General features: G+C 34.1%; 1 protein-coding gene across 1 annotated transcript; it reads right to left on the bottom strand.

Annotated features, from left to right (window-relative positions):
- Positions 1 to 909: 909 nt before the first annotated feature.
- Positions 910 to 16,509, bottom strand: LOC103582576 (histone-lysine N-methyltransferase 2C-like; the record flags this gene model as incomplete). The annotated part of the gene is made up of 4 exons (XM_008564129.1): positions 910 to 1,026; positions 3,420 to 3,539; positions 14,565 to 15,283; positions 16,432 to 16,509. Coding segments are annotated over 4 exons (1,034 nt in total), but the record flags the coding sequence as incomplete, so codon positions are not given.
- Between the last annotated feature and the right edge of the window lie 255 nt (positions 16,510 to 16,764).

Below are 16,764 nucleotides of genomic sequence, written 5' to 3' on the forward strand. Positions count from 1 at the left end.
GTCAACAGTTACCAAATATATTTTTCAATACGCCCTTCAATAAAGCCTCGTAATGTGCCAATGAGCAAATATTTATCAATCTTAAATTAAAATATTGTGGGGGAAGGGAGGCTAAGGAAAAACTGGTAAAGGGCCACAAAAATGTTTACATTGTATAACGATAAAATTAAAAAATATATATATTGCATAATGATAAATATACTAATTATCCTGATTTGGCATCACATATCACACACAGGTATTGATATTCAACACTGTACTCCTCAGATATGAACAATCAATTATGTTTCAATAAAAAATAATAAGATAAAATTCATTTTTATTACAAAAAATAGTCTTAAATAATCCTTCAGCAAGACTTATCTCCATCACCTGTTTACAATATGCACAATATTATATTTTCAGTATTGTATATATTCAAGACTGTTCACATTTTATTAAAAGGTTAAAATATGTCAAAGACGGTCATAAAATCTTCAACATGTTCAGAGTCCACAGTAATCTGTAATATTTCTAGTTTCTTCTGTAAGCCGTATTACCACAGTGACAGCAACTGTAATCAAAACCTTTCAACGCCAACCTAATTTTCAAATATAGTAGAACCAAGAATGTAACAAGAGTTTGTTTGCTTTTTTCAAATATATTACACATTGGCTTTTGGGGGACGGTTGTCACAGAAAAATAGAGTACAAGAAGAGGATAAGAAAAGAGAGAAAGGATGAGAAAGCAGAAAATATAAAAGAAAAACTGATAGAGGTTAAAAAATGTAAAGTAAAGATAGAGTAAAATAAAATAAATAATTTTGCCTATTTACATGACTGTTAGGATCCAAATAACTTGCTACAAATAAGATTATCGCCATTAATTGACATTAAAGATTATAGCAAACATAAACAAAGCAGGCCTCACCCCAGGCAACACAACAGCTCCAATTCCACTTTTGAGTTTTGACCTTCCTCTGCCTCCACGTCCTGAGAGTCCTGCACCACGAGGTCTCCGCTTCCCCGGAAATCCAGACCCACGGCCCTATACAACAGATAAGGAAGAGTCAACATTCTGTGACAGCCCAAAAGTATTTTTTTAAATCCAAATGTCAGTGAAAGAAAACATTTTATTAAATGTTACACGAGCACTTGCTTCTCTCTTTTAGTCTAATGAGATGATAAACTTTGAAACCGGGCTTATTATTGGTATCTTTAAGTATGAATTCCACAGCTTAAAAATATAAATACAGAATACTTACAACATTAGAATCAAACTTTGGGTCTATCATTGTGAATGCTCTCCATCAGCAGGCCTTGGTGTTATTTTTACATTTTCTAATCCTATGTTTAGGTGGCTAGAACAACCACGATCCACTCCGGATATTTCAATGTGCAAAAATTATATTCAATACAGAGTAAGCACAAGGAAAACCTCTCTCAGTAAAAGGTCTCAGTGACTACAGTAATAGCTAACACGTACCCAGGACTTACTATGTACTGATGTAGGCACTTTTAACTCTCAACAATCCCACAAGGTAGGCTCTATTTTATTACCCATGCTGTAAATAAGTGTATTGAGGGATAAAAAGGTTAAGTACCTTGTCCAAGGTCACTGAGCTAGCAAATCTGGCTCTAGTGTTCCTGGTTTATAACCACTGTTCTGTACTACCACATTGCAAGAAAGTTAATTTTTACTAGTACACAACAGTATTCTTCCTGCCATTAAAATTAGGTCAGTTTTATCTACTATTCAGTAGCTGTCTTATAAACTGAAACTGTCTACCTCATTCAACCATAGTATTTAGAGAAAAAAAATTATTTGAAGATTTTAGGAAAGTTGACAAGAGGGTAAAAGCTTTGTTTTGAATCTCTGGACAATAAATATTTGAAATAGAAATAATTTATCTGACTTTTTACCCAACACAAGAGAAAAATCCTATGGAAAGCACTGTAAATCCCCTGATACAAAGATACTTCAAAAAGTTCATGGAAAAATAGAATTAAAAGACAATACAAATCTTTACACATATTTAAGACATAAGTAACAGGGATTTGTTTTTGTTTTGTTTGTTTGTTTATACTCAGACTTTTGTATTAACCCCTGAAAAAAAAAAACCTGGCATCTACACAAGTAGACATATTATATATACTTAAAATTATTAAAACACTCAGGAAAATCCTTTCTGATTTTTTCCCCTAACAAGTTAAACAATATGTCATATCTTCAACTAATATCACTTACCATAGTTTGAAATGTTGAACTCATTCCTTATTTAGCAGAATGGTTTCTAAGTCAAAAATGTATGGTTCTATTGTGAGCACAAAACAGATACACATGAACAAAAGGGAAGGGGAATCCTTTTTTCCCTTCAGTTTTAATTAAGCCAGCTTCCAGTTTTCAAATTGCCTCTCCTTTTCTTCTCTCACCCTGCTCTCCTTCAGATCCCTTGAGAGGTCCATCAGTTTCTTTGAACAAGGTATGAATGCGGTAGAGCTGGACAGTTTCTTTTGTTTTTAAATAGATATAAAATTTTCTTTTAAAATTAAGTCAGTGATTAAAAATCAAGACTATAGTAACCTCTCAGTTTATCTTCCCCAACATCCAATGACACAGATAAGTGAAAATTGGTGGTATTTGCTACAAAATCGTCTATCAAGTCATCTTTTATACTGAAAACAAATATTTATATCTCAATACCTTGGATGATATCAAAGTGAACTGAAAAATTATTCTTCCAAGCATGACATAAGTAAGAAAGTACAATCTAGAACACCCCTGAAATACTTGATTAATCTAAAACAGCCTTATTCCAGAATTATATTAAATATAGAAGATGAAGAAAAATGTCTTCTCTAGTCAAAGTATTTTAAATTTTGATATAATTAACACTTTTTCAAATTAATTTTTTTTCCCTTCAACATGCATCAGAGTACTTAATCTACTTCAAGGACTAGCAGAGTCATCCACCAATAACATGGAAAAAAACACCCTACAATTTTGAGGTTATTAACACAGACAATGAAATCTGCTGCAATTCTGGTATTTTTTCTCCATTTGTACATAATAGATTAATGGAGTTTCTCTTTTGTTCTTTTCTAAGCAACAAAATCTTATATCACAAATGAACAAGTCCTTGTTACCTTTCGGCCTATGTGACAAGAATTTCCCCCTCATACCAACTCTGGTAATTACAACAAAAGGAATCAACCATAAAAAGAGGTATTAAAAATTTACACTTGTAAAATTGCAATTTAACTTCCTCCTAAATCCACATATTTAAATGCAAGCATGCTGTTTCCTTACATTAAAAATTTTAGATTAAAATAGTAGCTCTGGAAGCTGAATATAGAAAAGAAAGATTTAATTCTTAATATCCAGTAGGACAAAACAAAACAGAAAGAAACGATACATGAATGTAAATGCAATTTATTTACCACTTTGATGCTCCAAATGGCACTGCCAGGAAGCTGCCTGGGTTTAAAAATTTCCCGACCTTCTGAAATGTCTGGGGACCAGGAAGGTGGGCTCACTGTATTATGGGTACTCCAAGCCCCCTAGGATATGGCAGGTGAGAAAAAGATGTATAAAACTCAGCAACATAAAAGGTCAAAGCCAGCAACTAAGGAATTTTAGAACAGCAAAAACAAAGCAAACGTATGGAAATTTAGGACAAATTGCTTCAACATAGGGAAAATAAGCTTATCACTTACAGTGACTTTATACTTAAGTGTCTGTAGCTACAAGTTACATTAAATATTTTATTCTGGTTGAAACATCACTACAAAGAAATATTAAGATTAAGGTTTGTATGACATCAACGTTGACTCACGAACTGCAATTATAGCACCAAAAAATTAAAGATAATCCCACTCTAATAGGAGAAAGGGATATAACCTTAAAAAAAAAGTTATGTCCTATTGCTATAAACCAAACCAGTAGGCAAAAAAAAATGTAATGAGAAACAAGAGCAAAAAAAAGATGCACACAAACTGTGGGAAGTTACTTTGTAACTTAACTTTAAGATGCAAACACCATGATAACCTTTGCATTTAATCACTTTTTTCTTTCAGTGACCATTAGTTGTGGGTTTTGGTTTTGATTTTGATTTGGGGGAACTAATATTTTATGGAGATTACATCCAAGGGACTAATTTTAAACGTGAAGAAATGTTAAAGCAAATTGTCCTAAATTTGCAAATTAAAATGCCTAAAGTACTTGATAAATTATACAGGAAACAGTGTCTTAGTAAAATAGTTAAAATAAAACTTCCAAATAACCACATTCAGCAATAATCTGAACTAATCTGATGAAGATGCTAAGCAGCATAAAGAAAAATGTTTACTCCACAAAGGTAACTTTTTAAAGAAAAACTCAAAACAAATGTCAAACAATAAAGAACCTGTTTTAAATTAGGTAATTCAACGATGCATGCTGTAATTTTATCAATTAAATAACCAAAACTTAAGACAAGGTACACAATACTTACCAGGTTTGAAGAATATTATCAAACTAACAAGTAGTATCCCATTAATTACATAGAAATCCCACCAGGAATTAATCAGAAATAACAGCTTGACTCCTCTTTGGGGGAGGAGATAGTTAACAGAATAACAGTATTTTTAGAAAAACCACACAAGGGAGAAATTGGTTTCCCTTTTAATTCATAAATTCAAACCACACACATTTGAAGCCCACCAATCCAACTCATTCTCTCGAGCAAACACTTTTTTTTCACCCTCCAGGATTAGTCTTAGGTTTTCTCCCTGACCCACAAACCTAGCTTTCCCCAAGCTCAGCTAACGCTATGCTGATTTCACTGGAATGGCAACCACTGCGAGTGAATGACCTCACTTTCCCACTATCAGATCGACTTGCCCGTGTCTTCCTCCTCATTGTAGCAGTCCAGGTCTTCACGGTCTTCGGTAACATCTGTGTTGCCCAAAGCCATTTCTCTGTGCTCATTTTATTCAAGTTCCTAACATCTGGCACGAAGCTCTACTAGATTGGTGATAGCACACCTGTGGATGTTTCACTGACCTCCCTGCTAACATTCCTCCACTGTCTATGCAAGTTCTTCCTCCACCTGACTTCTCTTAAACCCTGGTGTTTCCCAGGGCTGAAGCCTAGATCCCAGCTGGCATTATTCACAGTGACGGCTTTAAACATCATCTAGGAAGATGTTATCTCCCACACTCACATTACTAGTTCTACCCTGTTCTGAGATCTCCAAATTGGTGCGATTTTCAACTCGCTTCTTAGCATTTCCATTTAGCCACATAAAATTTGTTAAGTTCACCACATCTAACCAGTTTCTTCTCCTTGATTTCCCCATCCTTATAAATGGCAGCCAGTCTTCTGGCCAGAAAACTGGGCGTTATCTGGATTTGTTCTTTCCTTTCACACTCTCTTCTGGCCCTTCGTTCCTCTCCCCTGCCAGTCCTTCAATCCAAATCATCAGTAAATTCAAAAAATTTTGTCTTCCGTGTTTGTCTCCGATGCTTTCACTTCTGCGCACTTCACTGCCCCCAGCTGCCACTACCTCACTGGGCCTGCTTCAGCAGTCTGCTGGTCTTTATGGTTCTTCCTCGCCTGCACCTCCTCAAGCCTTTCTCCACACAGCAGCCAGAGGAATTTTTCAAAAATGCAAATCTGATCAAGAAGTCACTACCCTATTTTAAACCCTTTAATTTCTCCTTAACACACCGTCTTCTCCTTAATACACTGTCAGCATACTCTCATTGCAGCACCATTTGGGTTGTCTTACTGTTTATAATTTTATTTAGCATTAGGGAGTGGAGGCAAGAGATATCTAAATTTAGTTTTTAATATTTCCATCAGTTTTCCTCTGAGGATATCTGGCTAGTATCAAACTTAAATTCCTTTTGGTAGATTGTTTAATGTTATGTCAGTAGACAGTTCTCAAAACATTCCATAAAAAGTCATACTCTAAGATATAAATAATATTGAATAGCTATTTCAGAAATAAAAATTCTCTGGTGATTTTGTATTTATTATTCATCATAATTTAAAAGTTAGCTTTGATGCCAAAACTGTATTTCATTTCAAAATGCATTTACATTTCATATAACATGGATGAACCAAATGAAGGCTTTATAGATCAAGAATGTTTGGATGCCAGTTCAGGGATAATTAGAAAACCACTCAACTTCTATGAAGAACTTACATAATAAAAGCTTGGATAATCACATTACAAATTTTAATAAGTATGTTATAAGACACTGAAAGATTGATTATGTGCAATTTTATAGGAACTGAAGAAAAATTACAATTCTACTTAGGTATTTTGACAAAGAAGAAGCTACCTAATATATCTTTAGAACTTAAAACTAAAATTCAGCTGTAATTATCAACATTTAATTATAAAGTATCCTTCATATCTCAGCTTTGATCAAAAAGAACTTACATAAACTATTTAGGAAAAGGTTAGCTGGCTCTGTGATATATGTGTTCTCCTACTGCAACACGTTTTACCCTGTGGTAGCACTTATTCCACTGTAATTATTTGTTGCCATTAGACTGCAAGCCTGGTGAAAAGAGACCATGCCCTTTTTGTTCACTGCTGTGTTAAGCACTCTGTTCAGCACTTATTGAATATCTATTTTTTTCTACTAAGCATTTTGCACATATGCATGCACAAATTCATCAATAAACACTGTACTCTGATACGAAATACACTAATCCCCCCACCAGTCATAGCCTCAAATCTGGATTTCCTCACCTATAAAAATAAAATTACCAAACTATCCAATGCTCTGTTATTCTTAAACTATCTCCAAACTGAATTAAAAGCAAAACACTTCAAAATGTAGCTATCAGGAGACTGTAAATTGTAAAAAGAGCTAAACAGAACCAATTTGCTATCAAATCCTACAGAAATTTTAAAAATACTACCTGGCAGAAATTGAATTAGATCCCAAGAATAATTATTTAACCCCAGAATTGTTTTTTTCCTCCCTTTTTGTCTTTTTTCGTGTCCGGCAACGGATCGCAACCCTCGGTGTTGCGCCCGCGCCCGCACCTCGCTCAGCCCGTGAGCGGGAACCGGTCTGTATGTGGGATCCGAACCCTCGGCGGGAGCGCGCCACTGCACTCCCAAGCGGCGCACTGTAGGAGTGCGCCACCGGGCTGGCCCAACCCCAGAATTGTTTAAAGTTGGTGTTAAGCTTCTTTCTGCTTCAAGGCCAATTCCTCAGGTAAATTTATCAACCTAGTAAGTTACACAGGTGTTATGAGGGCGGGGGCAGGGAAATGAGAGCAGTAGTGGCAGGTGGAGGAGAGGCTCTTACGGGCAACTCTTCTATTAAAAGTCAAACCCCACTGCTGCTGGTAAATACGATCAGCATCACTATTACAGTCCAAGAAACACTTTCAGTTTTGGGAGCAGCCAGAGAAGGTTTGGTGTCTCACAGGCAAACTTCACACCTCCACACCCTAAGTCAACCCTGAGTCCACCGTCTCCCAACACACGTACGCAAAAGCAAAGTTGTTATTAAACAGTGAGTTTAATCTAGAGAAAGTAAAAACACTGAGGAGACAAAGCAGAAAGATAACTAATAAGAAAAACAGAAAACATAAGAGTGTATCATTTGTCTTTTTGATAAATAATGTACTCACTCTAGTGTACATTAGGCTACAGTAGCAGACATCTCATTTCTATGACAGAATTCTTTCTACATAAAAAAAGTTTTGTGTACAAAACTGAGTTCAACATCAGGTAGAATAAGAAATTAGATCTGATCGTGATTTAATAAGGTACTATAAATTTATAGAAACAGATGTATAGTTTTAGCCTTCAATAATTTCAGAATACATATATGGTTGATGCTAGCAACGGTTTAGTAACAGTTTCAGAAATATCACAACAGGCACAAGGAAACTAAAGGGAAAATGTGGTGCTTCTAATCTGCATGTGTCTTCATCTTGGCACTCCAAAGGGCTAGACATCTTCTAGGTTTAAAACTATCACTTCACAATGGTTGAGAGGAGTGCTTCTTCTACTTTAGTGTGTCTGGGGATCTTAAACATTCTGACTAAAGTTAAAGTGGGGCCTGAGAATCTGCCTAACAGACTCCCAAGTGACAGTAATGTCCCTGGTCTGCAGGCCACACAGTTTGAGTAGCAATAGTTTAATCTTCATTTCTTCTAAAATAACATGCCTAAATGTGCAGCCTGTGTTGAGTTTTCCCTGTAGACTCCTCTGCTTTCCCATGGCTTCCTGTGGTCTCCTCTACTGTAGCACGTCACACACACTGTATTTAATGGGCTGATTACTAGTTTGAGAAACTTGTGCAACCACTATGTGGCTTTGAATTTGGGAAACCAACTACATATTTTAGTGTGACCAGTGTTTGACATGGTCAAGGCCTGCAATTATTTTCATTGGTATATTTTAGTACAAATACTTATTATTCAATATGTTTAGTTTTAATACCATCACTCCAGAACTACATTTAATACACAATTATTATATCCTTCTCAAGTCTCTGTTTTCACAGAATAATATCTGCATTATTCTGCAATTCAAGAAAAAAAGTAGTGGCATCTGTTGTGTGTCAGGTACTTGATATGTGTCATTAAATTCTAACAACAACCATATGATGTCATTTTACAACTGAAGAAATGAAGGCACAGTTTACAAGGTAAACTTGTTCGATGTCACAGACAGTAACAGAAGGGCAAGGGTTAAATATAAGCAATTGCACTGTGAAAATTTTCATGCTGAATTTTTATTAATCCTTCCAAGTATTTTAGTAAAAATAAGTACAAACAATACAAAATATTTCTAAAAAGTCACTTTTTAAAAAGGACTTGATCACACCTGTCTCAGTATTGGACAGATCATCTAGGCAACAAATCAACAGAGGAACAGTTAATCAATCAGATGGAGAGAACTAATCTATGGTTATTAGAGGGGGGAGAGGGAAGGAGAGAGATTGGATAAGGGGCTTAAAGAATAAGTATGATTTATAATAATGAATATGCTAATAAAAATGAAATTAAATTTAATAATAAATACATAAGAAAGAAAGAAACGAAACAAAGAAAGAAACAAAGAAACAAAGAACGAAAGAAAGAACGAAAGAACAAAAGAAAGAACGAAAGAAAGGGGCAGCATAGTATTTAAACTAGAATTCATGTGGAAATCATTGCTGGTAGCCACACTGTATCTTTATTGCCCATAAAGAAGAATAGGGAATATACAAGGGTACTTCAAAGAATTCATAGAAAGATTCGTATTATCTTTTAATTCTATTTTTCCATGAACATTTTGAAGTAACTCATATTTCTATTTATAAATAAAACTTTCTTTAATAGGTTCTAAGACAAAGTATCTGAAGTACAGGTTTTATCATTTATGTATCCAAGAATGTACAATTAAAACTATCCAAGGTAGGGCCGGCCCGTGGCTCACTCGGGAGAGTGCGGTGCTGATAACACCAAGGCGACGGGTTCGGATCCCATATACGGATGGCCGGTTCGCTCACTGGCTGAGCGTGGTGCTGACAACACCAAGTCAAGGGTTAAGATCCCCTTACCGGTCATCTTTTTAAAAAAAAAACAAAAAAAACAAAAAAACTATCCAAGGTAGTTTTTTTTCCTTTAAAGAAATATACATTTCTTAAAGAAATAAATGATGTCATTGTGCATACATTATATAAGGCAAGGCTTAAAAATTCGCACTTATTTTATTTAAAAGCTAGATATGACATAATCAAACTTCCTTTAATTAAAATCTGGTACTGGTAAGAAATAACTTACCAAGAACTGAATCTCTCCTTATTCAGACAGCATGATTTACAGATCTAGTTTTCTTTTTCATTTTAAAAATAAAACAAAATAAAACCCGAAAGACTTCAGTACTTTTTGCTAAGGAATTTGCTTACAAACCAGAAAGTGACTACTACCACTAAAAAAAAAAAAAGAAAGAAAGAAACTGCCTACTTGTAATTAATTGTTAAAACTACAATGCTCTACATCTTATTCTGGGAGGACTGTTTTTCTCTCACAGGAATAGATGATGAAACTGATACATTAATTTAAAACACCTCATTTAAAATGCTATTGCAGTACACAAGTATGTTATAACATCTTATGTTTCATAATAAAATTACTGAAACTGATGAAAATTTTAAAAAAACAGTTAACTAATGGGAAAGTGGTTATGACCTAATGAAATACTACCTTTGGAATCCTATTATACTGAAGAAATTTCACCTTCTCTATGAAACCACTCAATAGATATCAGTCTTAGAACTTATTCCTAAATTTTCCAATACATGATGTTAGCAAGAAATGGTGGAAAAGTAAAAATCAAAAATAAAGTAAAAGTTCTCAAAATTTGTCTAAAAGTTAATATATAGTACCTATGTTTGCTTTCATGAAATTTTCTTGAGATGTTTACCACAAATCATAAGAAAATATATTTCACAGAATAAAAATGTTCAATACAACCTTGAAAGCATTTAGTATACAAGAGTGTCTGAGCAGATCATAGTCATGTGACTGTACTAAATATCTTTCCACAAAATATGAAAATATGATTATTCACATAGGGCAAATAATACAAGATGACCTAAGATTATTATCTCAGAATTTCCAAATTACAATGGATAAATACAACTGTGGAATGAGTGGAACGGAATAAAGATTGATATAAAAATAAATGATATGATTTGATACGATAAATTAAAATTTCCATCTTATTTTTCACTTTTTTTTTTTTTCCTTTTTGTCTTTTTTCATGTCCGGCAACGGATCGCAACCCTCAGTGTTGCACCCGTACCGGACTGGGACCGGCAACGGGATCGCAACCCTTGGTGTTGACCCCACACCTCGCTCAGCCAGTGAGCGGGAACCGGTCTGCATGTGGGATCCGAACCCTCGGCAGGAGCGCCACCGCACTCTCAAGCGGCGCACTGTAGCAGTGTGCCACCGAGCCGGCCCCTATTTTTCACTTTTTAAGAACACTTCTTGTAGTATTATGTTTAATGCACTAAAAAAGGTAAAATACGAGTAGCACATTTTTCTAATTCAGGACTCCACTTTAAGGTTAAAGAAGAACCTCACAGGTTGTATTTTAATTGATTTAGGGCTAAATCATGTTTTAAAGGGCCCCCGGCTGATTGCAATATGTGATGGGGTCAATGACCAGTTTTCTAAACCCAAGTCCCAATGTGAATATACCTACAAAAATACCGAATAGGGGAATATCAAAATATTTATAAATACATAACTTCAATAAAAAAATGAGAAAATACAACTAGTTCATTAGGACAATCTGTATGAAACAATGTCCAAATTACTGCTCCCACAAATTTCCTTCCCCTACTACCTATTACCCCTAATTTTTTGTCCTTACCTTTATGAAATCCTGTTTCAGAAATGGGCAAGAAAAAAACCAAAAAAAAAAAAAAAGAATCTTTTCTATCCACAACCATCATAAAAATTTGTTACTACTCCCGTAGTCAGTAAGTTTCTGAAGTATATGTTTGAGATATATTTGAAATATCTCATGAAAAACATAAGCATTATATTTCTCCCTAAATAGCCCCTAAAATTTTCCACATTATAAGTACAATATAAAACACTGAACTTCAATTACTAAACCTCCTGTAAAGGAAAAATAATTCTGTATGGTTTACAGATAATGGACTCCCAGCACCTGAGATATAGATTTCACTTTCTGTGTCAAGATGTCTCAGATTCAGAAAATCACTTATACTGGTTATATATATGGATTGTACTTTGATAACTTAATGTACATTGAAAATATGCACAGTGATTTGTTGCTACAACATATGGTTTAGTAGTTATCTGTTTTAAAATGGGCCCTATGAGCAACTGGAGAAAGTAGAATAGTTCTACTTCAATCCTTAAAAATAATAAAAGCATAGCAACATTCTTAACTTATCAATCTTGAATTCATTTGGTATTTCTTTTAATTTCACCAACAATTCTGGAACTAATGTTTTATATTTTTCAAAATGCTTTGCCTCTCACTGTCCAGTAAGGTAGCCACTACTCATATGGCTACCAAGCACTCCTAATGTAGCTAGTCCAAACTGAGATGTGTTTTAAGTATAAAACACAAACCAGATTTCAAACTCTTGGCATAAAAAATGACTGTAAAATATCTTGCTCATTTTTATATTGATTAAATGCTAAAATAACATTTTGAATATACTGGGTTAAATAAAATACATTAAAATTTATTTCAATTGCTTTTTATTTTTTAAGTGTGACTACTAGAAAATTTATAATTACACATATGTGGTTAGTATTATATTTATATTGGACAGCAATGGCTTACCCTTCTACTGACTAACTTATCTCCAAATAATATCTGATAATTCAATCACTAGCTATCACATCAACCTTGAAATCTTTCAGATTTCCTTTGTTTCTAATTAAATTATTCTTTTAATTTTGTAATGAATTCTTAAAAAGTTTATATAGTGCTAGAAAATCATTAAGCTAAACATAAAGATCTGACCACTTCCCAGTTCTTTGGTTAAGATGGTATTCACTTCACTGGTAAAGACCAAAGAACTGATGTATTCAACAAAATATGGAAACACCTGTGATGCTGACAGAAAGTAGCTAGAAACCCAAGAATCTTGTTCACATCACAATAATTATCACAAAAATCCATCTCATTTTACAGCCACTCCCCACTGCCAAGAATATGTAAAAGAAACATTAAATAAAACCAGAAGTGTAACACAAAGAAATTCATGTAACAATAATGGACTTCATTATTTCCAATGAAAGAATATACACATTCCTGTTTGGTATAGAATATTCCCTGGAAGTTGTGGTCCCAGTGCCTCCGCCATGTCCTATTCAATTCATACTCTCCCCAATATCAGTAGCATATTAGCAAGTCACAAATCACCAAGTAGAGGTTGTTTGCTACATAACTAAAATCAAGATTGAAAGACTAAAAAGCTAAAGGGAGGAAAAACACGGAAAACAAAATGCTTATGAGAACAGCAACAAATGATGAAGTAGTAATGAGAGGGTGGCAGCTAAACAGAAAGCAGAATATTACCAGATTTGGAAACTCAAAAACAATGCAGCAGAAGCAACAGCAAATATCAGGATGTGGCTCACATAAGATGGGAAAAGCCAGGAAGAAACACACGCCCACACGCACGCACACATGCACGCACGCACACGTACACGCGCTATTTTGGAACATAAGTCAATAGAAAAATAATACATATTGAATCTGTTTTCTCAGTTGAAACAAAAGTCTCCAAATAAGGAGAGATACTAGTAAAATTTAACAAAACTATTTATGATACAGTATCTTTAAAGAATGTAAATATCTGAACCAACAGTAAATTTGAAACTCAATTTTCCACTACTACAGTCTTCAAAGTTGGAACTACATAATTATTATATAGTTATTCAAAACAAAACAGGAAAAGACTTACTGGGAAGTAGAACTAGTTTGAGAAGAAAAAACTCTCTTGGTAGAGCAGAAATAAATATCAAGGAAAATACTTAGACAAAGGTATATATAAGAATGTTTTAGTTTACTGCATATGTATTTAGAGAAATAGCTAAATTCCATGTGGCAATCGCTTTGTCTTTGGTGTAACTTGTCTTTAGAGAATATAATATATCTGGGTTTTATTTAGAGGAAACTAATTTTCACATAAGTAAAACAGATTTTTTTTAACTAACTTTACAATTCCAAAATTAGACGATCAAGATATTATTCTTATAAAAAGTCAAACTTTAATCATGAAGCCATTTAAATCATGAGACTTAAAACTACAAAATACTATTGTGACTAAGCACTTCTCTACCTTTTCCACATCTTACCATTTAAAAAAAAGAACACTTCAGAAAGTAACAATAAATCATTCTTAGCTACAGTATCTTCATTTTGTCATGTAGTTTCATTTCAATTCCACTTAAAAAGAACAGGAACTCATCCTTCAATGGCAGAATCCACACCACTTACAACAATCATGAGAAGAGTTCCCTTCACTTCCTGAAGATGAATAATAGAATTCTAAGATTTTTTTTTTTTAATGAAACTACTGAAACAGGTCCTAACTTGGAAAAATTTTTTTAAAAACCCACAAAATAGTTAGCAATTAATAAAAACATCAAAATAAGAAATTCCCCAGCATGAAAATTTCCCATCACAAATGTTGATACTTGTGTAGTTAAAAATATATGCAATAAATAATACCAAACAGATAAATATATTAGAGAGAAAAAAATGTTAGTTACTATATACCCAAAACTTTACTGATTGTTTAAGGCTGTACAGTTACTGAGGCACATAACTAAAAAATTTTTTAAGTATTTTCTAGATGGCATTTTTATGTCCCAACTTAGTTGAAATTCCAAATAAGATCACTTCAGGTCTAAGAAAAACAGCATTTTTAAAATAATGGCCAAAACACAGAAGTTAATATTACATCTAAGTCCTACCTGAGGATAGAAAACGTGTCTTCCCAAACCAAAGTTACACATACACCTTATTTTATGTAATTTCTCCAACAGCTTTTCTGTCAGCATCATTAAAATCACCCTACCTGTTTGGACCGAGGTCTACCAGGAGAAAATTTTCTTTTCGTAATAGCTGGTTTACCCATGCCAATTTTGGGAGTGACTGAGATGTACGTGGTTGGCATGATGCTTCCAGCAGAAGAACCAAGAGCTGAAGGGCAGCTGTGCAGCATGTCATGTGAAGGCAAGTCTGAAGAGCGGGTGGGAGAGGAAGACACATATGCCTTGCTCGTGTCTGCTGACGATGAAAACAATGAGTCTGTCTCAGATGATGATTTTATAGATTTGTCTCCTTGGCCTGAGTCATCTTTCATACAACTCTCAGTTGCAGGAGTCATTTCAAAGTTCATAAACCCAGTGGAAAATTCAGAATTTTCTTTCTGTTCCATTTCTTCTTGTACCCTTTCCATAACCAACTGTTCATTAGAATGTAACAGAGTTCTTTCCTCACGCGGGGACACTAAGGTTTCTGGTGGAACAGTGACAGAGTCTGTGGTTAATTTTGGAGGCCTTGATTCTTCTTTGGATACCACTGCTTTAGGATCCTCTAACAACTGCAGCTCCTCCTGCTGCACAATGAGCTGGTGTGCAGGGACCTCAATGTTTTCTGTCACTTCCATTTTGTCTTCATCTTGATCTTCATGACAAACATGCATCGCTTTAGAAGACATTTCCATTTTTTCACTCTTGACTTCATGAGAAATCTGAGTTTCCAATTCAGTGTTCATTTTATTTGGGGATGATTCTACAAAATTCAGAATATTTATGGTAATGTATATATTAATATAAAATTTTCTAACTATGAACACGTATAAAACATTTGCTTAAACCATGACTTAAATCAGAAGGTATTCACCAAGAAAGGCAATTATTATGTTAATAAAAGTCAAAATGCACAAGAGTTATGGATAAGAATCAGTCATGGACCAGAAAACCGTATGAAAGCATGGCCATGGTAGAATTCCCAGAGTTTAAGATAGTTTCTGGTAAGAATGCTAAAACACAATTAATTGCTAGTATAATTCTATTATACATATATGTTGTTTTACAATTTAAGCACTTATAAAAGGATTGGAAATTATGTAGGCAAAGTTATTATACTCATTTTACAGAGAGGAAAATGAGAATCAGTGAAAACTGGTCTAGAATGTAAAGATACTTTGCACTAGCAGACACCCAGATATAACAAAGCTTCCGTAGACTCAAATGAATAATGAACAGAGACAGAAAAGATTTACTAACCACCAAGACTTATTTTGCTTAGCTGTACCGGCCAACCTACACAAAACATTTTTTGGGTATAATCCTTATTCTTCCACAGTGTCTATAACCTAACAGACTAGCTTAGCAAGTCTATAAACTTAATTAGATATCAGATATATAGAGACACTCTGACTGGTAAATTCTAAATAAGGGTACTAGTGTATTAAACCTTTAATCCAATCTTAATTAAGAGTAAAGTTAGAGGTCCAACTGACATGAGACTTAAGTGGCTCTATAAAAGGCATTTACTATTTACCAATCAGTGACTAAAATTTATCTAAGTTCTGATATCAAAATGAAATCTCACTTCTCATTCCTGCTTTATTGAAAGACTATGGTTGAGGATAAAGGAAAAACATAAAATAACGTCTGACAGCACTAAAGATTTTTAAACAAAAAAACCCTTGTATAGAAAGACTAACCTCCTTTAGATCCATTGCCAATTCTTTTCAAGAAAAGAATCACTTAGATTTAGTTTACTGTAAGGTGTATATAGCAACTGCAAAAATGTCATTGGGATAATTTATTTGAAAAGTTAATTTAATAGACAACAACCTGAATCTGCATAGCAACCACTAAGGCATTATCTTGTAACTCAATCAAATTAGACAATATGAACCTATTGCTTACCAGAAATGAGAAGACCATCTGTGTCAAGGCTTTCTGGTGAATTACTCTTCTGTTGCTCTTCAGTGTGAACTTGAACTGCTACAAATAACACATTTACAGAATCTCTAGCAAGGAGTCAAAATTTCTTAACACTGCTCCCTCCACAGTAATTCATATAAGAGTTTTATCCTGCTACTAAATGTCAATTTCCAATACAAGCACAAAACACAATGTAACTATTTATTAGTAAGTAGGATACAAAGATGAAATTAGGAATTTGTTTAATGCACTATGATAAGCTGTATTATTGCCTTTCCTGTTTTTCTTCACTTTACATCTTTGTGAGTTATAATT

Source organism: Galeopterus variegatus, unplaced genomic scaffold (assembly GCF_000696425.1).
Source record: "Galeopterus variegatus unplaced genomic scaffold, G_variegatus-3.0.2 Scaffold16835, whole genome shotgun sequence".
Classification (NCBI taxonomy): Eukaryota; Metazoa; Chordata; class Mammalia; order Dermoptera; family Cynocephalidae; genus Galeopterus; species Galeopterus variegatus.